General features: G+C 40.8%; 1 protein-coding gene across 1 annotated transcript in view; it reads right to left on the bottom strand.

Moving 5' to 3' along the window:
- Impg1 (interphotoreceptor matrix proteoglycan 1) overlaps positions 1–25,608 on the bottom strand; it is a 129,500-nt gene that overhangs the window by 70,015 nt on the left and 33,877 nt on the right. The window contains exons 7-12 of the mRNA XM_026779099.1: positions 20,280–20,383; positions 17,341–17,493; positions 9,369–9,427; positions 4,179–4,199; positions 2,208–2,452; positions 503–579 (exon numbers count right to left, since the gene is read on the bottom strand). Of these exons, the coding sequence (XP_026634900.1) occupies positions 503–579; positions 2,208–2,452; positions 4,179–4,199; positions 9,369–9,427; positions 17,341–17,493; positions 20,280–20,383 (659 nt within the window). The remainder of the gene's footprint in view (positions 1–502; positions 580–2,207; positions 2,453–4,178; positions 4,200–9,368; positions 9,428–17,340; positions 17,494–20,279; positions 20,384–25,608) is intronic.

Genomic DNA, 25,608 nt, shown 5'->3' with positions numbered 1-25,608 from the left:
AAAGAGGCTAGATAGAAATGGGCCAAGCAGTGATTAAAAGAATACAGTTTCCGTGTAATTATTTCGGGTAAAGCTAGCCTTGCGGGCAGTGGGGTGCTGGGGATGCAGCCCCGCCGCTCCTATTACTACACACATGTTTGCTGTGGCATGCCTGTGTCTCTTCTTCTTCTTCTTCCAGTAAATAAAGGAATGCAAAAATAAAAAAAAGTCAAAGTGTGTCTTATTAAACATAGAGCACAACCTGACTCAAAATGAAGCAAATATCTAACTGAATCCAAGGAAACTAAATTTTATAACACTTGGAATGCAATGTGAATTCATTTTTGTTAACATAGTTATTGGAAATGGGTTCCCAATTACAGACCTAAAAACATAAAGTTTATGTACATAGTTTTATGCACAAAAATACATAGCATTGCAAAGTGTATTTTCTTCTATTCAGTCTGTGAAACTGATTATTTTACTGGAGGGCTTTAAACAGAAGGACAAGAAACTCACTTACCTCAATGATGTCAGCATGGGGAGTGGGCAGCCCTGATTGGATGGCAGATTTGGAGACTGACAATGAGCCAGCAACTTCTGAGGGAAAAAAAAATAATCACAAGGCTAAAATGTTTCTTTTTTTTTTTGTATGAGTTAGGCAATAAACCAGGTAAGCTCCTAAAATGTGGTACTAGTCAATTCTTAAGGAATACTACTACTACATTACGACATTGGAGCTACAGACTAATGGTCATTAATTTGAATGAGGCCCACTGAAGGGCAGATCCTGGGCTGCATCTTGCATGCTTGTGCGAGGGGACTTATTAAGAACAGGATGAAAAAGTGGGAGAGGTTGGGTAATGGGTACAATGATCAGTATAAGTAGACAGAAGGAATAAGTACTGGGATTATATTGCTCAGAGGGGTGATTATAGTTAACGATAATGTATTGTTTATTTCATAATTGCTTTAAGAGGAGTTTTGGATTTTCTCATCACAAAGAAATGATACAGAATAAAGTGATAGATGTAATAATTATACTGCTTTGATCATTATGTACACATGTATCTAATCATAATTTTATAGCCTAAGAGTGTGTGTAATTATGATGTGCCAATTACATAATAAGAACAATTACAAAAGAATAGTAGTTTAGAGATTTTTAGGGTCCCCAGCCTTTGTCTACAGACTCAGATCAAGTAAGTAGTCAGGCGGGTTGGCTAGGCAAATGGGGATAAGACTGTAACTTAGCTGGCAAAGAAAAAATTGGTTAGTATCAACACTGTAAAATAGGGGCATCAGCGGAGTTCAACTCCATCCCTCCTTCTGCTTCTCAGAACACCCCAACAGCTCAACAAGGACACAAGCCCAGAGTAACAAACGTCTTGGCGACGGTTCTGAAGTTGTTTGCTTGTTGCTTCAGAGGCTCCATAACCTCCCTCCCATCTTCCAGAGATCATGATTTGTTGATCGAGATCAGATGACAAAAGTGCCAGACAATGGCAGTTTCACGCCATCTTGTGCTGAAATGGCCTTTCCCTTGTCTATCTATTCTACTAGCTGCAGTATCTTTGAGTTTCAGGCTCCTGGGTCCCCCTGCAGCATCCTCTAAAGGTCTCAAGCATGTGTGATTATCCTGTTTATGTCTTTGGACCCATTGAAAGTTGACCTATAGGGGTTGTATCAGTGGTTCCTTACCCTCCTCCCCGGGGTCAATTGCGTCACTGGGCAACTCTCAGGTCTGGAAGGAGCTGTGAGGTCATGCTACTTATAGCCTTATGAGACTATTCCATTTCTTTGAGTTAAAGAAATTTTCATGGTCAGTTCCTCAATCTCTTTTCAAATTATCCTCATTTGAATATGCCATCTGTTTTCTTATGAAGCCTGACAGTTAACTGGATGAGAAGATATGTGTAAGCTATGACAGATAGATGGGACTCTCCAAGTGTTCTCCCCTCTGTGTGGGCCCGACTGACTGAACACATCAGTCTGACTGAACTGAAACTACAGTGTGCTCTGAGACTTCTCTTTGGTGCAAAGTGATCACCAGGGGCTGATTAGATGAAACGCAGGAGGGAGTGAAGAGAGACAGAAATAGTACTATCCATGATGTACCTGTCATAGTAACGACTGACTCTCCAGGGCCTAAGTTAAAATGACATCATCATTCCTAGCTTCTCTGTTAGAATGAGAATAAATTCAGAACCACGGCATCACCAACTGACCATCACTGAACTGAATCCTCCCCACATCCAAGGAATGGTCTCCATCTAGTAGCTGGAGGATGAGTTTTTTGAGGTCCATAGTTGGGAGGTAGATTTCTGGTTGCTTGTCTTCTATGGTTCCAGGATGGATTCTTTCCCCTTCAGTTGTGTTTGAGTCAAGGGTCAGGAGATGGCTTTCAGGGCTTCGTACTTCCTTGTGGTCTCTTTTAAAGATGGCCGTAAGTTGTATTTCTGTGGAGCTTGAACTGTGGAGAGTAGAGGACAGCCAAATCCATTGTTACAAGACTAGAGAGTTTCTATGTTGCTTAAAGCCTTCAGGAAAATTTAACCTCTTTTCTGATAGGCTCTTAAAGGATATCCAAATTAGAATACTTCAATATTTGTCAGAAATTTAGCATATGGAAAAATATTGACAGATACTTCTTTTTAAAGTAAAGTAAAGTAAAGCCTGGAGAATAAGTCTAGGTTGAAAAGAGATTGTGAACTGGTTCCATACATATTTATATTAAAAAAGGGCTAATGATTCATTGTTAATTGATCAGTGTTCTTGGTGGTATTAAAGCCATGCAGTGCCAATCAGAAAGAGATGAAGTGGCCCCTTTTCTACAAGACACCTTCTTTAAGATCTATGGAAGAGCATGCACGGTGTAGCAGTGGCATGACAGGCTATGTATGCCATGACCAAGTGGGACTTCAGCTCTTAAGGCCTTTTTATCTTCCATTCTTTCTCACAAAGTATTTTATTTTTGTTTTTTTTCGACACAGGGTTTCTCTGTGTAATGGCTCTGGCTGACCTGGAATTTGCATTGTAGATCAGACTAGCCTCAAAGTCACACAGATCCACCTGCCTCTGCCTCCCGAGTGCTTAGATTAAAGGCACATACCATCCACACCTGGCCACAAAGTATTTTTTAAATAAAAAAAAAAAAAGATGAAAAACTTGAAATGCAAGTAAACAAAATAATAAAAGATGTAAGAAAAGGGGAAGGAAAGCAGTACACAATGTATGATTAACTGTATTTACTACCGTATTTATTAATACAGTATCTTTCAGCATGCAACCCCAAAGAAAATTCTTTACGGCTCTGTCCTTGAGAATAAAGTGTTACTTTTTGTTTCATGCCATAAATCTACACAGAGCAGTGCAGAAGTGTTTTTAAAGGCCTCAGAAGCTGATAATGTGTATTCTTGGCAGCTCTTCAGACCACACAATCAGTCAGCGACTACAGTTCATTATTTCACTAGTCAATTGCAGGAACCAAAGCCAGATTCTCATTACTGATCTCTCCAAGGTGTAGTGGGTCATTTCCCCACCTCAAACTGACCTTGGGGCTGAGGAGCAAATTGGTTTCTCTCCTTTATTCTAAGCTTCAGTTGGATGTACTCATGAGTGTGAAGGCAGCCAGCCAATCTCCCATTGCAAATATATTAGAATTAGTTAAATCATGATGCTGGCATAAAACATCTGTATTCTCACATTTTTTCTAATTAGAGCTGTAGTTTTTTTTATAGAATGCATTTCAACGGTCAAGTCAATGTTACCTGGTAATCTCACAAAGTAATTTGACTAGAGGGTTTCAAAAATTACTAATGATAATTAATTCCATTAAATAAAAATACCAAAAATATTGACTTATTTAAGATATTACATGTGAAAACTATTTTAAAACATTACTTATGTTGAATGGTAGTGGGGCATGCTTTTAATCATAGTACTTAGGAGGCAGAGGCAGATGGATCTCTGAGTTTGAGACTAGCCTGGTCTACACAGAAATTTCCAAGACAGTCAGGGCTACATGGAGAAACTATGTCTGGAGAAGAAAAACAAAACCCAAGCAAAGCAAAAACCAACCTAACAACCAACCAATCAACCAACCAACCAAACAAACAAAAAAGCCCCCCCACCCTACCCCAAAACATTTGTGGAAGAAAGTACGCTAGATTTCAAAATATAAAATTAATCAGAATTACCCATCTCTTTCTTTCTTTGGTCTTCATTTCATCACACACCATGAAAACATGTAAAGGAGAAAGAATTTTGATGAGATTTATTGAAGCAATCGGTGTATTATTTTGTACACAAAAAATGCGGTTTATGTTGTCCTTCATGTGTGCCTAGAGCTTTGGAGAAGCATACAAAGTACTACCAGACTTGAAGAATCATGAGTCTTAGGATGTAAATGTCATTACACACAGTTTCTGATCAGGGTTTGAGCCTTAGTCCAAAGATCTCTGTGTATTTACTGTCTTCTTTTTAAAATTAGTTGATATCTTCAAAGTGGCTGCAAATATATGTTATGCATCTTATATTTGGGTAACAACTGCCAGGATGTTTTGAAAAAGTATTTTGCAAACAGTTTCCTTACTTCCTGAATGCCATTGAGGGATTTGTTTATTCTCAGAGGTAACTTGTCAGAGATTGACCCTGGGAACTAGTGTCTTGATGATTTCTTCTTGAATGGCTTTTATCCTTTCAGGGACTGGTTCGATTCACCATGAAAACTTGTGAGAAAAAACAACACCCGTTTGTGGAGAGGGTGCTATGCACCAAGCATTTCATGTGTATTTTCATATAATTTTTACCGTAACAGAATCCTCATTTCACAGGCACTAAAGCAGCAGAGGGAAACAGAGTCATTTGGACCGAACAGAGGCAGGATTTGAACTTGAAGTTGTCTCTCCTGAACCTTGGTTTTATTTTGTCACCTCATCTACTGGTGTGTACCTGAGAAAAACACTTTGGCAACCAAAATTCCAGACACTGAGAGACCCAGGCTCTAACAGATCCACAATCCCTAAACACCCTGTCTCTGAATCCTGAGTCAGCAAAAGAAACACACCCTGGATCTGGGACCTGAGCCAGCGAAAGAAACATTTTATCCCTGAACCCAGAGCCAGGGAAAACACCCTGACCCCGAAACCAGAGTCAAAGGAACACGCTTTGCTCCCAGAACCAGAGCCTGTTAAAGGAATTTGCCCTGGCTCTAAAATTAGAGCCTAAAAGATAAAAAGGATCAGAGAAACACAGTTTGGCCCTGAAATCAGAGCCATCTCTGTCCCTGACACAAAACCAACCAATCCCGGAGCAGGAAAAACCAACCAATCCCTGAGTAAGGAAGTAGTAATCTTTAGTTTAGATGAATTTCCTTTCTTACCCTCAATTCAGGGAAATAGTAAAGTAGTAACCTTAGCCTAGAGACAGGCCATGACCTTTTCTGGACCTTAGCCCAGAGAAGTAGCTGCCTCTAGTCTAGAGGCATGACCTCTCCCTGACCCCAGACCCCAATGGCTCCTCCCATAAAGTGGAGCAGAAGTAGGCAACTCCTCACCCCATAGGGAGCATCCAATCACACGTCTGTAACTGTATAGATTTGGAATTCCTCCAGCCTTCTACTCTTTGCCTGGATACTATAAAACCCTCCTCACACTACTTGGGGTCTCCCCTGCTCTGCTTGCTTCTCCTGGCCTAGGCTGCTGCTGCCCCTGGCCATTGCCACTGCCGCTGCTGCTGCTGCTGCTCCTGCTGCTGCTGCTGCTACTGCTGTTTCTCCTCCAGATGGACAGGGAGGCCTGAGTTAACTTGCGTTAAAGACTCTTTGCTTTAGCATTAGATTTAGTCTCTTGGTGTTTTGAGGCGCCGAACTTTGGGTGTAACAACACATTTTAGAATCTAGTTTAGAAGCTATTGTTTGGGTAGAAGTTTCACCTCAACCCTTGGCATCCATATACCCAAAGAGTCTAAGATGTTTGGTTGGAAGTGTCACCCCAGCCCCTGGTATCCATATATCCAAAGACTCTGGAATGTTTGGGTAGAAGTTCATCCCAAGCTCCCTCCCTTGGGAGTTGCCTTAGTCCAGACTTTACCTCCAAGAAAGCCCACCAAAGGGTCACTCCTCCCCATAGAGGCTCAAGACCACTTCCATAGGGTATTTAAACTACCCACCAAAGAAAAACACATGGTTTTCCGTCTTCCTTTCCCATATCTACTCTGGGGGGCTAAGAGGGAGCCTGAAAGCCACCCAGGATCATTGGTACCCATTAAACCTGGGCTTTTTCTAATTTGGTTTGATTTGGTCTGATTTGAATTATTACATCGGCAGAGAGGTTTATAAGGTCTCAAAAACTTTTCAGCTATATTCAGTGTTCTCTATGTTTTGAATGACAGTTACTAATAAAGACAGTCTATACATGTGATAGGATTAATATCACTGGCATTTCTACCTGAACTACAAGTTCGTTTCACTTATTTGATACAACACGGCCACAGTGGATATATTACAGACTTGTTCTTTCTGGAATAATCGTTTTGTACACTGTGAATATGAGTCTGACTGATTTAATAAAAAGCTGAACAGCAAATAGCCTAGGCAGGATTTTGGAAGCAGAGAGAATGCTGGGAGGAAGAAGGCAGAGTAGCCAGCCAGAGATGGAGAAAGTGGGAAAGAAGCATGGATAGTACAGAGGAGGGGTAATAAAGCCATGAGGTAGAAGAAAGTAGATTAATACAAATGATTGATTTAAGTTATAAGAACTAGTTAGAAACAAGCCTAAGCTATTGGCCAAGTTTTCATAATTAATAAGAAGTCTCCATGTGGTTGTTTGGGAGCTGTCTGGGACAGAAAAATCAGCCTACACAAAGAACCTGCTGTCCTTTGAAGCGGCACCACTATGTGAGGAGAGATTGCCTCCTACCAGACATCCATCCTGGGCCTGTCTCTTGCTTCTTTGTAATTCATAACCCATGAAATCAAGGAGAGAGGCCATACTTCCTGGGCCAATATCTTATTCCTGCCAATTAAAAATTGCTTTGTTGACATTACCTTGCACAAGCAAATGTAAATCTCAAAGAAAAACTATTTATCACCACAATCAAGGCACGGAGCACATTGGCCATCCTCAACACTATATCCTGCCTCTTTGTGATCCTTCCCTTTCACACTCTGCTTCACCGTCTCCAAGCAACTGCTGCTATGTTTTCTGTCACTGTAGATGAGTTTCTGTTTTCTGGAATTTAATATAAATAGAACATAATGCACCCTTGTCTGGTCTTTCACTCAGCACAGTTATTTTGAGGGACATTCACGTTGTCACATATGTCAAAAGTGTTATTTCTTTGTCAAGAAAAGTGTCTAGACTGAGCACATTCTAGAATTGTCTATCACTCTGTTGATGGCTGATGGTTGGTTGCTGATGGTTCCAGTTTGGGGCTATTAAAGATAGAGATGCTATAAAAGCTTATGCACGAGACTGAAGAAATGTACTCTGCCACTAGTTCAAGTGACTGCTATGTTTCCCACACTTGCTCTTTGGGATGAAGCAATAACTCTAAATTGTGATTTAACTGTTAATCCGTAAAACTGTAGTAATAATAAGGCCAAACAATTTTCCAGTTGTGTTGAGAGAATCAGGTGAGGCTGTTCCTATCAAGCCACTTGTGAAGTCACAAAGAAGCTTTTCTATAAATGGTAAAAAGGAAAGACAAGGTATGTGACTGATAGGGCTGACTCATCTGTGGGCATCTGGCTCCGGAACAAAAGTACTATCCTTCATAGTAAGTTTATTCGACAATATCCCCAGCATTGGGATCAATGGCCAGAGGTTAGGGCTGCTCAGAAGCATATTATTTATTGAACTCAGGAGCCCACATACTTTCCTTATGACAGAAGGAAAACTATTGACAAAAATGCAACTAAACTTATTTTCTAAGCATATTTGGCAGAAACAGGAATAAATCCTTACAGGGACAAACACTTGGGGAAGGTTCCCTTTCCAGGCATGCCTCTTTAAAAGTTTTACCTTGGAAAATTTCACTGCCTAACATTGTGATTTTCCTCTGAAGTAGATTTTTTTTTTTTTACAATTAGATTTTCATTTGTTGAAAGGAGGAAATAACACACATTTAATCACTCACCAGGAGAAGCATTTCCATAATTTCCTGAAGCTGTAGATTAAAAATTGGTTCTTTAACTGTAGTACTTTATCCCGAAGACTGCGCCATCTATGCAAAATATGAGCCTATCGCCTTTCATTAGCCTCTCATTCATCTGACTGCACGTCGCTTACCGCAGAGCGGATCTTGACACAGAGCTAAGCCAGTTTGCTTTGGTAAATATTAGGACTTTCATCTTTGATCACACTCTCCCTGTCCAGTGTTTCCCTCTGCTGGAGTGATGCAAATCAGAGGAGGCCTGACAGCCCTGGGAGGCAGAGCTGCTCGCATCTCCCAAGCCCTCATCTCCAGGCACCAACTGCTCTTTCCCAGGGGTCCTTCTGCTCCAGGACCAGGTACAGTGGCAGAGCCACTGCCTGATCTTGCCAAGTCACCTCCTACCTCCTTAGGCGTGGAAGTTCATCCTGCTTCTGCCAGGGCTGTTGTCGCGTCCCACAGCACATGGTTAAAAAGTGCCAGCTAGTGGTTTTGCCTGAAGATGTCTGAACTAAGGAGAATTTTTAAAATGAAGCAAAAATTCTTGTTCCACCCGTGAACTTGCGTTATCGAGTGCAGATGGCTACAGCCGCGCTTCCGCTGGGGTGTGATGCCACCCGGCTTTATTTAGCATGGCATTATTTTATCTGTTTAACATTTCAAGTCATTACTTTTTGAGCCATACAGCATTGCTTTAGTCCATACAGTAACAGAATAAAAAAACACATATATTTTGTGAAGTCTTGCTTTTGCCCCAGTGAATTCCATTCCTTCAATCCCTCCCCCCATAAAAGCTACTTAAAAAAAAATTCAGATTCACCTGTCTTTTGGCTAACATGATTTATGCCAACAGGGATGGGATTTGACCTTGGGGAGGACATGAGGCAACCCAGTAGAAGGCAATTAATTGTCACACGTTTTGATCTGTCTTCACTGAGGTGTTTCTCAGAGATTTGCTAATGACATTGCCGAGGACAACTGCCAGGTGCTCTGTGGAGGGCAAGATTTCCAGTTTCCAGAGGGAGCAGCATTGCAGATCATAAGCTGTCCCCCCAGCAGCTCAGTTTCCTGTTCTAATTAGAGCTCCATTGTCTCTGAAGTATCCAGTCTACAGGACTAGATTCAGCTAAACAACCGAGGGAAAAGGGACCTTCTAATCCTCAGGATGTCACTTCTAAGGCAGGCCAGAGAGGAAGTGATTTAAAAGATGAGAACAGTCTAATTCTCTTACTTACCCAAATCCTAACACATGGATTTCTTGGAAGCCTGGAAGGTTCTTAAATATCTTTTGCAACTGCAGAGAGAAAGAAATGTACTCGTTGGTGCTTCTGGCTCAGATGTTATCAAACAAACAACAAACAAACGAAACCTCTAAACAATTTGGATGAGTCGGTTAGGGAACATCTGAAACGGAAAGCTGAAATAAAACATGTCCAACTCCCTCCGTTCACAGATATTTCTGAAGCCCACAGAGTGTTTTGCTATTAGCTTAAAAGCTATATACGAATAGCTCTGAGATGCTTGAAATATTTATTTTACATAAAATATGTAATATCTTTAAGATGGCATTTGGAGGGAACCTTCTTAACTATAGCATTTTCTTTTCTTTTCTTTTTTTTTTTTTTTTGCCAAAAAAAAAAAAACTTTTATTCAAAAAACGGTGAACATTAGGGTTCTCAGCACCCAACCAGGAAACTGGAGACTGGCCCCATCAGAAGCCTGGAGGCTCCCACTGCAGACTTCAGGAACGGGGGAGGGGGGGTGAAGGGTGCTCACAGGGGAACTATAGCATTTTCATCTACGTAGAGTAATACCACTTTTTGTCTATGTAGCTAATGAGAAACTAATGATGTTCCCCGAATTGAATTAGAGGATTTGGAAAATATAACACTAAAGGTATTAAATGCAAAATAGCTGATCGATTAGATTTGTTCTTAGACCTGCATGAATTTCACAAGTTTCCTCAGTATGTGTTTGTTAGCAAGGCTTGTTTTCAGAACAGTCTTCCTGGCTCCTCTCTAGGCTCCATCTCAGAGCCTCAGGTTCCCAGGGAATGGGTAGTTCTCTCTAAATCTTCCTCCACAGTGGCCTTCTTTGGCTGACTTCCTTTTCTTTCCTTTTCACTCTTCAGTTTTCTATGCTCCGTCAGATTTTTGTCTTTCTTTAAGTGTTAAAACACTGCAAGTTCCCAGCCCTGGCCTTCTCAACTCACTTCTTCCATAACCTGGCCCATCTCAGCTTTCCTGGGGGAGGCTACAAGACAAGAGGTGTAGTAATTGGTGCGGCGGGGCTGCATCCCCAGAACCCCGGCCACACCCCGGCCGCCTCCGGCTAGCTTTACCCGAAATAATTACACGGACACTGTATTCTTTTAATCACTGCTTGTCCCATTTCTATCTAGCGTCTTCTAGGCTAACTCTTGCACCTGGACTAGCCCATTTCTTATAATCTGTGTAGCACAGCTGGGTGCGCTTACTGGGAAGCTTCTAGCCTACGTCCATCCTGGGTCGGAGCTTCATCGCGTGTGCCTCAGAGAGCAGAGCTCTCGCCTCTGCCCGCAGGAGTGGAGCATCATGTCTCTCCCAGGCGTCTGCCCCCTCGAGGAGAGCTGTCGAGTCTGACCTCACTTCCTCTTCCGCCCAGCATTCTGCTCCTCCCACCTACGTTCTAACCTATCAGGGCAAGCAGCTTCTTTATTTAATCAACCAATGACCTTCCTCCATCAAAGAGGGTCTGAGAGGAAGGCAAAGCCAGTTATTAAAGGAGCTAACAATTGTCCCGCTCAAGTGGGATACCAGGGACAAGCGAGGCTAGCCTTGTTGTTCCATCCCTGCCTCTCTCTGATCGTCATCCCCATCCCCGAGGGGAAATCTGATTTTCTCCCGTAGCTTCAATGATCCATCAATTTCCTTATACCCAGTCTTCAGTTCTCCATACAAGGACATTTTCTTCTCCCAGTCTTTACTTCCAGACTCCCCCATGTCAGACAAGCTTGGAAGGTCCCAACTGAACACTTTCTTTAATAAGTTGCCTTTGTCATGGTGCCCACAGTGAGAGAAAAGTTAGACATACTCCTTTCTGTTGTTATTTCAATTACAAGAGGCCTATAGCTGGCCTTCCAGTGAACTGAAGATGACCCCTGACCTTCTCCAGTTATAATATGCACTTCTATTTCTCCAGAGCTCCATGGATTGTTTTCCCTCGACCCACAACACAGCATCCTCCGTGTTCTGTTCACTGGATGCTTCCACTGAGCCTTTGTCTACTGAAAAGGGAGAGTTCCAGACGTGTACCATCTAAATTCTAGGAGGTCCATGCCCTTTGGTCTAGGGTTGGAGTCCTCTTTATTTGTCTTTATCTCCCTTGCTCTTGGAATGCCCTGGATTTCTGTTCACATAGAGGGAATGTAACAATACTGCTTGATGAGTTGAGTTCATCTCTTCGTTCTCCAGACTCATCAACATGCCCCTGCTTTGTCACTGTGTCTGAAACCACCGCCACTCTGCAGCTTCAGCACCAAGGACCGGTAGCAGTGATGCACAGACAGATAATCCCCGATCTCCTCTGGGGCTTTTGGGCTGCATCATGGATTTTTTTTTCCAGCAGACTGATTTACCTTCTAATTATATTTTCTTGTGCCAATATTAAAAATAGTTTTCATTTCCTGAACCTATAGGAACTCTGGCAATGAAAGCAGCTTAGTCTGGGTGATAAGAAGATACTGCACAGGGCTGGGTTTAAATATTGGTGCTATTACTTTCTAGTGCAAACTCCTGAGTTTATTGCTTCATCTGAGTCATGGTCTTTTGATCAAAATGGGACGCTATCCATGCCACAGGGTACCAGTAAGGTATGAGAAAAAAAAAAAGCAATGCATGCCTGGCCCTCAGTTAGTGACTTTTATAATTTGTTATTATTATTTTTTGTTTTGTACTTTTCTACCTTGGTTACTAGCTCCCTGAGTGTCTCAATCCCCACCCCCCTTTACAACTCCCTCCCACTCCCAAGTGTGGATTCAACAAGGTCAGACCCAGCTTTTACACAGCTTTTTCAAAAAATTCACCAGGGGAGGGCAGATGGAGGGTTCCCACTGTGGTGTGGGGGAAGGAGGCCTGGGGAAATAAGCTTCTGTGTCTCTCCCCTATTCTGTAAAGAGCTAAACAGAGAAGAAGCACAGGAAAGGAGAGGTTAGGTTCTGCAGAGCTGGGCTTTAGTTGGGAGCACACAGGAAAGGTCCTTGTACATCCTTCAGGCCTGCACTTGTGTCTTGTGAGAGCAGCTTTGGGTCCACAGTGAATTTGGGGGGTGAAGGCTCAAGGTGTGCCATAGAGTTTGGAGCAAGGCACAATGATTCTGAAGTATTTTCCTCACAGAGACTCTAGACTACTGTGCAAGCAGTTAGAGGAAGTGTGGAGGCTCCTCCGGTACTTCAGAGGAGCTATCTTTGTTATAATCTGCTGGCCTGGTCTGTCACCTGGGTACCCTGTCCCTTTAAGAGACAAGCCCAGTCCACTCCCAACCCCCACCTTCCACTGAGGCAAGCATAGGCTCTCTGTCTCTTCTCCTCCCTTCTCCCTTTCCCCACTTCTTCTTTCCCTCCCCCTTACAACCCACTAAATAAACTCTACACCCAAACTCTTTTTGCATTGCGTATCTGTCTGTCTCTCACTTGCTGTGGTCTCCCATCAAGGAAACCAACTGAGGCCTCTGGGGACCCATGGCTGCACTTCATGGAACCGGTTCCCTCACCATCTGTTTATAAATGATAACAATCTTCCCTCCACTCTCTCGGAGTGCTCCACAACAAAAGCATTTATGTAGGAGATGTGTGTGTGTGTGTGTGTGTGTGTGTGTGTGTGTGTGTGTTCATGCCCTCTTTGTGAACCTGTCTGAGTCTGATTAAGAATCAGCTTTGCATCACAGGGTGTAGATAGTGTCTAGGGACACAATGACAAAAGCCTTCAGTTAATTCTGCTAAGTAATCTAGTGGGGGCCTTCCCATCATGAAGCACTAGCCACTAAATTGCTAATTAAGTGCCCACTTAACCTTATTAATAATGCTAAATGCACAGGGGTCTCCCTGATTCTGCCAGAATGCATGCTAACGGGCTATAAAAAAAAAAAAACAGCTACAGCTGAGTTTCACTGATTGTTTGCACAGGAGACAGCATTCGGACAACAACCAAGTGATTCCTTTTGACATTTGTACTAAATTGCTCATTAGTTTTATTGTGGAAATTAAATCACTGCAAAACACTGTCCACTAATTTCTAATTAGGCCCAAATGACTACTAATACAGACTATGGGTGGAGCGCACTGATTGGGTTTCTAAGGCAGGTTTTGCAAGGGTCCTGCTCAGAAGCCAGTGAGGGGACAGGAGCTACAGAAGACTATGCTGTCTGTAACGACAGACTTTGCTGAAAGAGTCAGCAGTATTGATGTGATACTCTTTGGAGAAGAATTGGACAAGACATGAGTTTCTTTGTTAGTAAACTTTTCAAGGATTAGAGGCTAACTAGGTAGATGAAACAGTTACCCTTTATACATAAACATTCATTGGGAAAAATAGAAAGCCTTACAGTAGTGTTGAAGGAGCAAGGCTTGACTACCTGGGTTGGAATCTTTTCTTTGCCAGGTACTGGCTGTGTTGGCTAGGGATGTTAATTTGTCTCCTTGTTCTTCAGTTTCCTCATCCATTAAATGGGAGATAATGATGTGGGATATCCCTTTGTGTGCTGTGATTACCATTAATGAATAAAGAAACTGTGTTGGACCTATAGCAGGGCAGAAATTAGGTAGGCAGGAAAAACTAAGCTGATTGCTGGGAGGAAGGTGTGTGGAGTCAGAGAGAAGCCATGGAGCCAACTCCAGAGACAGATACTGGGAACTTTACACGGTAAGCCACAGCCACATGGCGATACACAGATTAATGGAAATGGATTAAATTAATATGTAAGAGTTAGCCATAAGAAGCTAGAACTAATGGGTGATGTGGGAATGATTTCTTATTAATAAAGAAACTGCCTAGGCCCATTTCATAGGCCAACCCTTAGGTAGGTGGAGAAAACAGAACAGGATGCTGGGAGAAAGAAGTTGAGTCAGTGAGTCGCCATGATTCTCCTACTCCAGGCAGATGCAGGTTAAGATCATTCCTGGTAAGCCAGCTTGTGGGCCACACAGAATAATAGAAATGGGTTAGATCAATATGTAAGAGCTAGCCAATAAGAGGCTGGAACTAATGGGTCAGGCAGTGATTAAAAGAATACAGTTTCCATGTAATTATTTCGGGGCATAAGCTAAGCTAGCCATGTGGGCGGCCGGGTGCGGGGGATGCAGCTCCGCCGCTCTTATTTCAACAAATGGGCCAAACAGTGATTTAATTAATATAGCTTCGGTGTGATTATTTCAGTGCTAAGCAGCCAGGAATGAACAAGCAGCCTTCTCCAACAAAATGATACTTACTGTACTGTCTAGTTTTATCTCAACTTGACACAAGCTAGAGTTGTCAGAGAGGAATGAGCCTCAATTGAGAAAATGTTTCCAGAAGACTGGGCTGTAGGACAACCCCAGTCACTGAGAGCCAACAACTAGTCAATGGGACCTTCTGAAACTGAGAAGCTTCTTTAAAGCAAAGAACAAGGTCAACAAGACAAAATGACAGCCTACAGAATGGGAAAAGATCTTCACCAACCCCACATTGGGCAGAAGATTGATATCCAAAGTATACAAAGAACACAAGAAATTGGTCATCCAAAGAACGAATAATCCAATAAAAAAATTAGTACAGACCTAAACAGAAAACCCTCAACAGATGAATCTCAAATGGCTGAAAGACACTTAAGGAAATGCTCAATATCCTTAGCCATGAGAGAAATGAAAATCAAAACAACTTTGAGATTATATCTTATAACTGTCAGAATGGCCAAGATCAAAAGCACTAATGACAGCTTATGCTGCTAGAGAGGCTGTGGGGTAAGGGGAACGCTCATCCATTGCTGGTGGGAGTGCAAACTGGTACATCCACTTTGGAAATTAATATAGCGATTTCTTAGAAAATTAGGAAACAATTTACCCTAAGACCCAGCAATACCACTGCTGGATATGTACCCAAAGGACACTCAATCGTACTACAAGGACATGTTTTCAAATATGTTCATAGCAGCATTATTTGTAATAACCAGAACCTGGAAATAACCTAGATGCCCCTCAACCAAAGAATGGATAAAGAAAATTTGGCACATTTACACATTAGAGTACTACTCAGTGGTAAAAAAAATGACATCTAGAATTTTGCATGCAAATGGATGGAACTAGAAAGTACCATGCTGAGTGAGGCAACCCAGACCCAAAAAGATGAATATGGTATGTACTCACTCATAAGTGGATACTAGGTATAAACAATGGGTATTGAAGCTATAGTTCATGATCTTAGAGAAGCTAAGTAAAGGTGAACCCTAAGAAAAACATATATAGATCTACCCGGAAAATCAAAACAGGCAAGATTGGGAGCATGGTGGTAGGAGGGAGAAGGGAAGCTGGAAGGGAAAGAGGAAGGGAGAATGGGGGGAGAGGAGGAGATCTTGAGAAAATGGGGTAGCCAAGATGGAGGAAGGACAGAAACGAGAGCAAGGAAAGTGATATCTTGATTGAGGGAGCCATTTGGGGCTAGCAAGAAACCTGGCTCTAGAGAAATTCCCAGGGATGACCTTAGCTAAGACCCTAAGCAATAGAGGAGAGGGTGCCCAAACTGGCCTTGCCCTGTAACCAGACTGATGACCATCTTACATACCACCATAGAACCTTCATCCAGCAGCTGATGGAAACAGAGGCAGAGACCAACATTGGAGCAATGAACTGAGCTCCCAAAGTTTAGTTGAAGAGTGGGAGGAATGAGAATATGAGCAAAGAGGTCAAGTCCACAGTGGGTACACCTGCTGAAACAGTCTACCTGAACTAATGTGAGCTCACCAACTCCAGCCATACATGGAAGGAAGAAGCATAGGACAAAGTAGTCTCTCTGAATGTGGTTGACAGTTGCGTGACTGGAGCAGACTGAGGGGCCACTGGCAGTGGTATCAGGATTTAGTCCTACTGCTTGTACTGGCTTTTTGGAAACCTATTCTCTTTAAATGGATATCTTGCTTAGCCGGACTTAGCAAGGAGGGCCTTGGACCTTCCCCAAAGCATTGTGCCTTACCCTCTCTATGGAGTGGATGGGGGGTGAGGTAGGGAGTAAGTGGAAGGAATGGGAGGAGGGGAGGTAGTGGGAACTTGAACTGGTATGTATAATGAAAAAAGATAGTTTGTTTTCTTTTAAAAATATAAATAAAATAACATAAATAAAGAAGAAAGTTCTGTGCATCATTATGGATTTGGCGTCTCTGTAACAGACTCACTATACCAGGTGTACACTTTGTACCAGCCCTGGTCATGTCTGCAACCCTTTTTGTCTCCCCACCCCCTTTCCCATGCTGCTCTTAGCATTCATATGCTACATTCAACAACATAGTTAGATTTATCCTGCAGAGAGTTAAAGACCATTTGAATTCCGCCAAAGACAAAGAGATAAGACAATGCTCAATGCCAGAAAAGTTATCTTAGGTCAACTCCTGTTCTAGTAATTGATGAATAAACAGTATAATTATGTCTACTTAAGGTCAGGTGTTTAAATTGCATCAAATTGCAAAGATAGCATTGGTGATGTGGTAGTAAATATAGATTTCTTTCAAATTGCAGGAGTGGAAATATTAATAGGAATATGACATTTTGAATTGAAAATTTACATAATTAGTGCATAGGTGATCATTTTATTTTAATCTTCTAAAATTTTAATCAGTTTTACTGATATATAATTGACATACAAAAAGACTAAAGCATTTAATATACACCTTGATGAATTTTTGGAAAAGTGTATACTTATGAGGCATTACTATAATGACAATTTACACATACAGAATATTTATGGATTTTAGTTAAATGAGTTAAAAGCTTACTAAAAATCAAAGATGATTTAAACATAAATAATGTTGACCAATGAAAAGCTGGTCTGGACAATTGCCCGAATATTTTAGAACTTAGTATGGTTAACAATGGATGCCTGGTCACAAAAAGTTGGAGCTAATAGCCAAAGGAGGCATAATATTCTGTTGACTCCCAGACAGTGCCATGACTTGGGTGTGGGTACTTTAGTGACTGGGTCCACTCACCTGCAGTTGGGACTGTTTCGCCAGCTCCTGGTAGTACGGGGACCTAGAGTTGGTGAGCTCTGACTTGAACCTGTGGTTTGGCAAAGAGATACTGAACTCCACCTTCTCTTCTGGTGAGATTTCAGACACATGAGTGGGTTTTGTTTTGCTTTTCTAGGTTAAAGAAAACAAAAACAAATACACAAAACCAAAAAGGCCTCTATTAAGGTAAACCACACACAATCCACTATATTACATAATATGTGTTGCTATTGCATCAAGACTTGGCCTGTGAAGGTCCAAGCAGTTTTGGACTAGAAGTCCTGTTAATAAAGAGTTGCTTCTGAATTTTTGTGACAGACAAAGTAAGACACTACTAGAGCTCCATTGGGTTGGTTCTTTATGCACGTATTTGAGACAAAGTCTCACTCTGTAGTCCAGACTGGATTTGAATTTCAGTCAGTCCTCAGATTTTATTGTTTTACTTATTTTGAGTCAGAGTCTCATTGTTGCCCAAGCTATTATTAAACTTGCTATATAGTTAAGTCTGGTCTTGAACCCTTGATCCTCCTGCCTCTGCCCTCCAGTGCTATCATTCAGCTTCAGCATATGTTCAAATAACACATGATAACTGTCTATACTTATAGAGTATAATGTGATGTCTTGATATATGTTTATAATCTGGAGAGGTTGTGCCAGGGTTGTTAATATATTCAGCACCTCAAATTAAAAAAAAAAAAGCATCTTCTTGGGTGTATGTTGAAAATGTTAGAATCTTTTCTCCTAGCAACTTGGAGGTATATAACGTGTTTTCGCTTGTCAGTTCACATTCTGTTTAACAGCTCACTGATGATTCCTCAGGTTTTACTGGAATCTGTACCCTTTGGTTCAGTGTTCACATTCTCTCCTCCTCTGGACTCTGAGGGATTGCTCTATTGAGAGTCCACAAGTAAAAAAACAGATTTTAAAATACCCTTCACCTCGTACCTTCAGAGACTCCCTATGACTTGTGGTTAGAACCTAGACTCTTTTTCTGCACAATTAATGTTTCCCAAAGTCTTATTCATTTTCACTATGCAGCACGGATTGCTGGATTAATAAAAGGCCACATTCTTCTGCTTTTCTCCTCCCGAAGAGTCGTCTTAAGATGCTTCCACCTTCATAGCACAGTTCTCCCCACCCCTTTCCTCTCTCTCTGTTCTCCCCCTCCCATTTTACTCATTCTACATTTTGTCTGAAATACTATTTCCCCTACCTGGAGTCTAGAAACCTTCGTCTCCCCTGAACTCCATGGCATTGATTGGCATTGCAGCTCCTGTTTGGTACCTGCTCATGTACTTGTCTCTTATCTCCTCTCTATCTGCAAGTCTTGTTGGTCCACACAATTCTCTGCCATACAACCACCCGCCCCAAAGCCAAAACAAGAAGCTGTTTATATATTAAACTTAAGAAGTATGCAAGTGTAAGGAATGTACCTCCTATAACCTGTCCTGGCTTATCAGTTTGTCCCAGTCACCCTTAATCATAGCACTCAGAGTTTTCTGTCATACATAATTGTATACATGTTCTTTGGTGCAGGATTTGTCTTGCTTATCTTGGGATATTTGATGTACATCCCTAGTCTTGGCAAATCAGTGACTTGAGTAAAATATGCTGAGTGAAAGAATGGAGCATAGATAAAAAACGGTAGAGGCTGCTCATCAGGGGTATGGCAGATGGCAGATGAAATGTGTGGGGATATTTACACAGAGGGAGGTACCTACACCAGATATTGAAGGAAATGAGACACATGCAATGCAAAGAAAGATGCATTCTTTCTTTGTAGTATGGACTAGGCACCCTACAAATTTTGTGCTAAATATTTTGGATTATAAAAAACTTTTTTTTCCCAATAGCACTTTGCCTGGTGGTGGGGCAGAAGTTTCCAGAAAAGCACATTGTTTTTATTCACAGCAATAGTTCAGCTGTACCTACTGCCATCTTGCCTGAAGGACACATAGAGTAGCCAGCAGGATGCTCATCAGGACTTCTCATGCAGGGCTGGTAAGATGGAGTTTTTTGCCCTCATTTTGCCTTGCGCTTTGGAGAGAAATTGAAAAGGATGGAGGCAGGGGAAAACATCTCATAGATTCCAGGGGAGACTTGGTGTGGCTGCAGCAACAGTGAGAGAATGGGGAGCTCTGGCTTGTTTTTCTCTGCACTGCCAAGTCCACTCCTCATGAGCAATGAGGGCAATGTTCTCTGCTTCGGCACTGTCTGGATCTAGGCTTCTGGGAAGGACCAATGCTTCTCTACTCTCACAGCTGTACCAGGCCACGCGGTGACTAGTGAATCTCTTAGCCGTAGGTCACTGTTTCTATTTTCCCTTGTGTTGATGTGGAGGATTTGATACATTTGATATACTTGTACTGTAGGTGTCAGACACTAATACTTGACTCTTGCTACCAACAAGGCTTATATTTTAGTGGAGTGTGAGTGATTGCGATTGATTGATTGATTTTAATGCTTGGGAAGCACTGTTATCTGTTATGTACTGGGGAGAAGGGTTTTTGCTTGCCTCTAGCAATTCCCCCAATTTTTATCCTAATCCTCAACCTATTTATTCCCTCAGTCAGTAATAATAGTGAATACAATAAAGTCACTGAGATTGTAGAGTGATGGAAACACAGTATAAGAATGTTGAGTGTCTGATCCATCCAACCTTTCACCTTTCCCCAAGACTGGAGATACAACTAACTGTTAAGGGCTTGCTGTACAAGACTGAGGCTCTGGCTCCCAAAATTCATAAAAAAGTCAAAAGTGCATGGAAACCTGCCTGTAGTCCTCGCACACGTGTGCCCACATACATGTGAACATGCAGACACATATGTATACACACCACATACTCATAAATAGGAGAAAAAATAACAAAAAGAAAAGATCAGACACGCATTAAAAATTAGCAACTCAAAACTTCTTACTGTTGTGGGCTTCTGGATGTCTTTGAGGGTGTCATTGAGAATCTTGTTGAGATGTGTGTCATCAAGAGGGAGTGGGAAGGGCCCCCGCGACATGCTGGCAACATCTGCAGAAATTAGGAAGATTTCAGGCACAAAAATAAGACTAACATAATTTAAATTTGAGCAAGGTCAAATTTCCACAATTCCATATGTCAGATAAATGCATTCTGAACTCACTTTTCAAAGTTCCCATACATATGTCTTTGAACAAACTATGAAGTCATACTTTCAAGGTCCATTAAGTTCTTCCTTCTGGGACCAAAATTTGGGGTTCCTCTATATGTTGTACAGTTAAATGATTTCGCTAATGAGACCTGATTAATGTTTCCCTTTGTGATTATTTAAAGGATGTTAAGACAAGTGTTTTTATTGAATCTTTTCTTTTGGACATTATCTGAGAACATTAACCAGGTCTTTAAAGTCTAGATTGCTTTAGCAGTCAGTAAATTTTAATGCTTAAAAATTTAGATCATGGACTCCAAGAGATGAAAGAACAGTAAGATGCTATCAATCACCCTTTGAGTTTTCATTTCTTTCTTTCTTTTTTAGTAATTTATGTATGTGCGCTTTTGGTCCCAGAGGACGGAGGAGGGCTTTGGCCCCTCTGGAGCTGGAGTTCCAGAGGGCTGTGGGGTTACCATGTGAGTGTTATGAACCCAGGCTACTTCCTGTGTCACAGCAGCATGCTCTCTCAACCACTGAGCTATCTCTCCAGCCCCACAAGACACCCTGTAAAGCATCCCTTTTAAAATGACTATCAAAAACCATTTCAGAACTCTGGAAAAAAAATTAAAAACATTTAAAAGTACCAAGTAATGGGAGTCTAGGTTCTAATCAAAGAGCAAATCATTTTAACCTATGTGTATTATTATTTCTAATATAGATTATAATTATTTTTAGAAGCGTTCAAGGAAAATAATGTTATGATTATTAGTTTATATTTAGTCAGAAATTGCTTTCCCTTATATTGGGCAAAAAACATAGAACATATTGCTTTAGTTTTGAGCCTTAGGAAACAGAATATATCAATTTAAAAAAAATTTGTTCTTTCTTCATTCCCCCTTAAGAACTTTTTAAAGTATTCTTTAGCTCTGTGAGATTCTTTGAGGTCCTTGCACTTAGTGTGGAATTGTGGGTCTTATTGAATTATTTGGAGAAATGACTTAAAGCACACACACACATAAATTTGTTTTATTGTTTCATGTGTATGGGTGTTTTGCCTACATGTATGTCCTATGCAATTCATGTGTGACTGGTCCCTGCAGAGGTCACAAGAGGGTAAAGGAGTTCCTGGGACTGGAGTTACAGATTGTTGCAGGCCACCATTATGTAATGTCAAATTATTTACATCTACTTCCTTAAGCATTTATCATTTCTTTGTGAGAATCAAAACCATTCATTTTAAATACACAGTAATTTATGATTAGTTATAGAGTAACCTTACTGTGGGACAGAGTTTGGAAAAGGTGATACTTTGGGGTAAAATTGTTCTTGTCATTTGGTTGATTAGGATCAGGAAGGATGGTATCTCTGATATCTTCCTTTATAGCTGTAGCTGAACAGCCTGCTGCCAGCCCTTGAGCTGGAGAAATTCTTCATGGAGCAGGCTTCCTCGGGCCACCAGTCCTCAAAGCATGCCATGGAGACTTGTTATTAGTTATGAATGCTTAGCCTTAGTTTAGGCTTGTCCCACTAGCTCTTATAACTTACTTTAACCTGTTTCTTCTCTTCATCTACATTTTGCTTCAGGGTTTTTTTCTTTTTCATTCTGCATATTTTACTTCTCCAAGTCTTTCTCTCTGGGACTGCCTGACTAGCTGGCCCTGGGCATGTCTCCCTCATTTTCTCCTCCTGGCCCTGGATTCCTCTTCCTCCTTATTCTCTCTGCCTGCCAGCCTTGCCTATCCCTCTACCGCCTAGCTCTTGGCCATTCAGCTTTTTATTAGATAAGTCAGATGTCTAAGGCAGAAAGGTAAAACAGCAACACATCGTTATATAATTAAACAAAGGTAACATAAACAAATACACATATTTATATAGCTAAAGTAATATTCCAAACATAAACAAATGTAACACATGTTTACATAGCTAAAAATGCAACATAAACAAACGGAACACACCTTTATGTAGTTAAAGTAATATTCCACGACACTCCACCCTGGGAGAACAATTCAAACTACCCAAATTTTATTATAACAAATTGATTATACCTTATTTTCATTCCAATAAAAATAGCTTAGCAATTAAACTAGATGAAAATGTTCCTATTTGATTGTTCTAGTTTGTTGTCATGAAGAAAAAAATATTGGGACTAATAAAACTAGGACCAATTATCAGGGTACAGTCTCATCTTTTAGTACATTTGAAGACTATCCTCTCTTGCTTCACACCTAAGGTGCCTGGTAATACCTCTCACCAAATTCTAACCTCTGTGGTGAGAGAAAACATGTTTGTCTCTCTGAAACTATCTTAATTTGTCTAATAAAATTATCTCCAGTTGTATCCACTACAAATGACCTAACTTCATTAATTTTTATGAATTCTGGTCTTCTACTTCTTTTTTTCCGGTTAGTTCAGTTGTCATTCTTCTTAACAACCATTAATATATATTCAGTGAAATAAAAGATACAAATATGCAATTAACATACATATTACACACATACACAGATACACACACACACATGTTATTTTTAACAAAATCTCAATTGTCTGATTTTACCAATGAAGAGTTGGAATCCAGATGCTGGAGTGAAAACCTGCTAGCTCAGAGAGGCAGAGAATGCTCTCAGCTGATATTCCTCCTCTGCAGATATCCCAGAAAAACTCATTTTCTCTTCTGCTGTTTCAAACAAAACCCGTCAAGCTCAATGTCCTTGCTTCTGCTTCCTGTGCAGCTCTTTATCTGTCTTTCCGACTTCCTCTTACTCCGTATGGTTTTTTCCTGTCAACTGGTTGCTTGTTCTTCCTCTTAACCTATGGCTGACTTTATTCAATCCTGTTTACACCATTCAAGCAGAATGCTCTTGGATTAAAGGTGTGTGATAGGACTGAGCCACACCACAGCTAGAAGCAGGTTTTTCCAGGAAAGAACGCAATCTTGGGGTTCACCATGTGATCAAATATCCCGCAAAACACACACACACACACACACACACACACACACACACACACACACACACACACAGTAGTTTTTTAAAAATCAATTTCTAGTTTTATTCATTGTAATCAGATAGCACAATTCTTTGTGTTTGTTTGAAGACTTGCTTTGGATCCTAAAACGTCAGTTTTATAGAAAGCTTTGTGGCTGCTTATATGGCTTCTGTAGTGTTTGTTAAAATATCCTGTATATGACTATTATGTCCATTTGAACTATATGATCTTTTAATTGTAATGTTGTTTTTTGAGTCGTTTGTCTATATAACCCATTTCCGTATGAGAGCTGGATAGTAGAGTCACACACTGTAACTGTGTTGAGGCAATCTGCACCTTTATAGCCAATGATGTTTGTTTTTTATAAAATTAGGTATCAGATGTTTTGAGTATATATGCTTGGGATTGTAATACCATTTTGATGATTTTTTCCTCAATCAGTGAGAAGTGACTTCTTTTATCTCTCCTGACTACTCTTGATATCTGTTTTGTTAGATATTTATATAATTCACACATGTTTGCTTTCTAGTTCCAGTTGCTTCAAATATATTTTCCCATTCTTTCACCCTAAGTCTGGTTTGTCTTTGTGTTTATTACAGACAACAAATGAAGAGTCCTTGTTTTTAAATGCAGGCTGTTCGCATGTGTCTTTTGATTGCAGAATTGAAACTACTAGCAAAGTTATTATTGAGAGATGGGTATTAATTCCTGTTATTCTGCTGTGTTTGTGATATGTGGAGCCTTCCCAATCCTCCTTGGCTTATTACTATTACATGCGGTTTAGTTTTTCTCTGGTCTCATAGGTCTACTTTGCTCAATGTGTAGTAGTTCTCGAGGGCTGGCTCATGCCCTTAGTTTCTTTACTTTGTGTTTATCATGGAATATTTCTAGTTTTTCCTTCAATTATGAAAAACAGTTTTGTTGGATATAGTAATGTGTATGGGCAGCTATTGTCTTTCAGGGCATGGGACACATCACTCCATGCCTTTGCTTTTAGAGTTTCTGCCACTTTCCTGGGTTTGTTTTTCTGTGTGACCTGTTAATCCTCTCTCACACTGCTTTCTTTCTTTCTGTGTTCTGCAGACTTATTGTTTTAGCTCTACTGTTGACATAGGAGGTTCTTTTCTGATCTTGTATCTGTCATTCTAATGCCTCCCGTGGCTGGATCTTCATCTCTTTCCCTAGAGTTAGGCAAGTTTCTGCTATAATTATAATTGGTTGTATTTCCTGTCCCCCCCTCACACACACACACTACTTCTCTTGATTCTATGTTCATGATTCATAAATTTCATTTTTGATGGTGTCTCAGATCTTCTATTTGTTCTCTTTCATGACAACATCTCTCATTGTCTGAATGTTATAATTCATAACTATGCATTCAAGCTTTGATATTCTGCCCCCACTTGGTCAGTCTATTGGCAAGACTTCCCACTGAGGTTTTATTTGATCTTTTGAAAATTTTTATTTTCATAGTTTCAATTTAATTGTTTTTAAGCTTTCCTTTGAATCATCCACTCTTATTTTATTTTTAAATTTTTATATGTATTGGTGTTTTGCCTGCATGGGCATCTGTGTGAAGGTGTTGGATCTCCTGGAACTAGAGATACAGACAGTTGTTGTAAAGAGGCCATTTATTGGTTCCCAGATGCTTAGCCCCAAAATAATCACACATGACCCATTATCTCTAGCTTCTTATTGGCTAATTCTTACAATTTAATTTAACCCATTTCCATTAATCTGTGTATCACCACCAAGTCGTGGCCTACCAGCAAAATTTCAGCACATCTGTCTCTGGCAATGGCTCCATGGCTTTTATTTGACTCTGCCCTCTCTCTCCCAGCATTCAGCTTAGTTTTCCCCACCTAGCTCTGCTCCCCTATAACTCTGCTATAGGTCCTAAGCAGTTTCTTTATTTATCAATGGTAATCACAGCATACAGAGGGACATCCTACATCATATAGTTGTGAGCTACCATGTGTGTGCGGGAAATTGAACCCAGGTCCTCTGGAAGAGCAGTCACTGCTCTTAACCACTGAGTTGTCTCTCCAGCTCCAAATTCTCCTTTCTTTCTTTCTTTCTTTCTTTCCTTCCTTCCTTCCTTCCTTCCTTCCTTCCTTCCTTCCTTCCTTCCTTCCTTCCT

This window comes from Microtus ochrogaster, chromosome 5 (genome assembly GCF_000317375.1).
Source record: "Microtus ochrogaster isolate Prairie Vole_2 chromosome 5, MicOch1.0, whole genome shotgun sequence".
In the NCBI taxonomy this organism is placed as follows: Eukaryota; Metazoa; Chordata; class Mammalia; order Rodentia; family Cricetidae; genus Microtus; species Microtus ochrogaster.
Note: the sequence above shows the minus strand (reverse complement) of the source record. Positions and strands in the feature narration are given on the sequence as shown.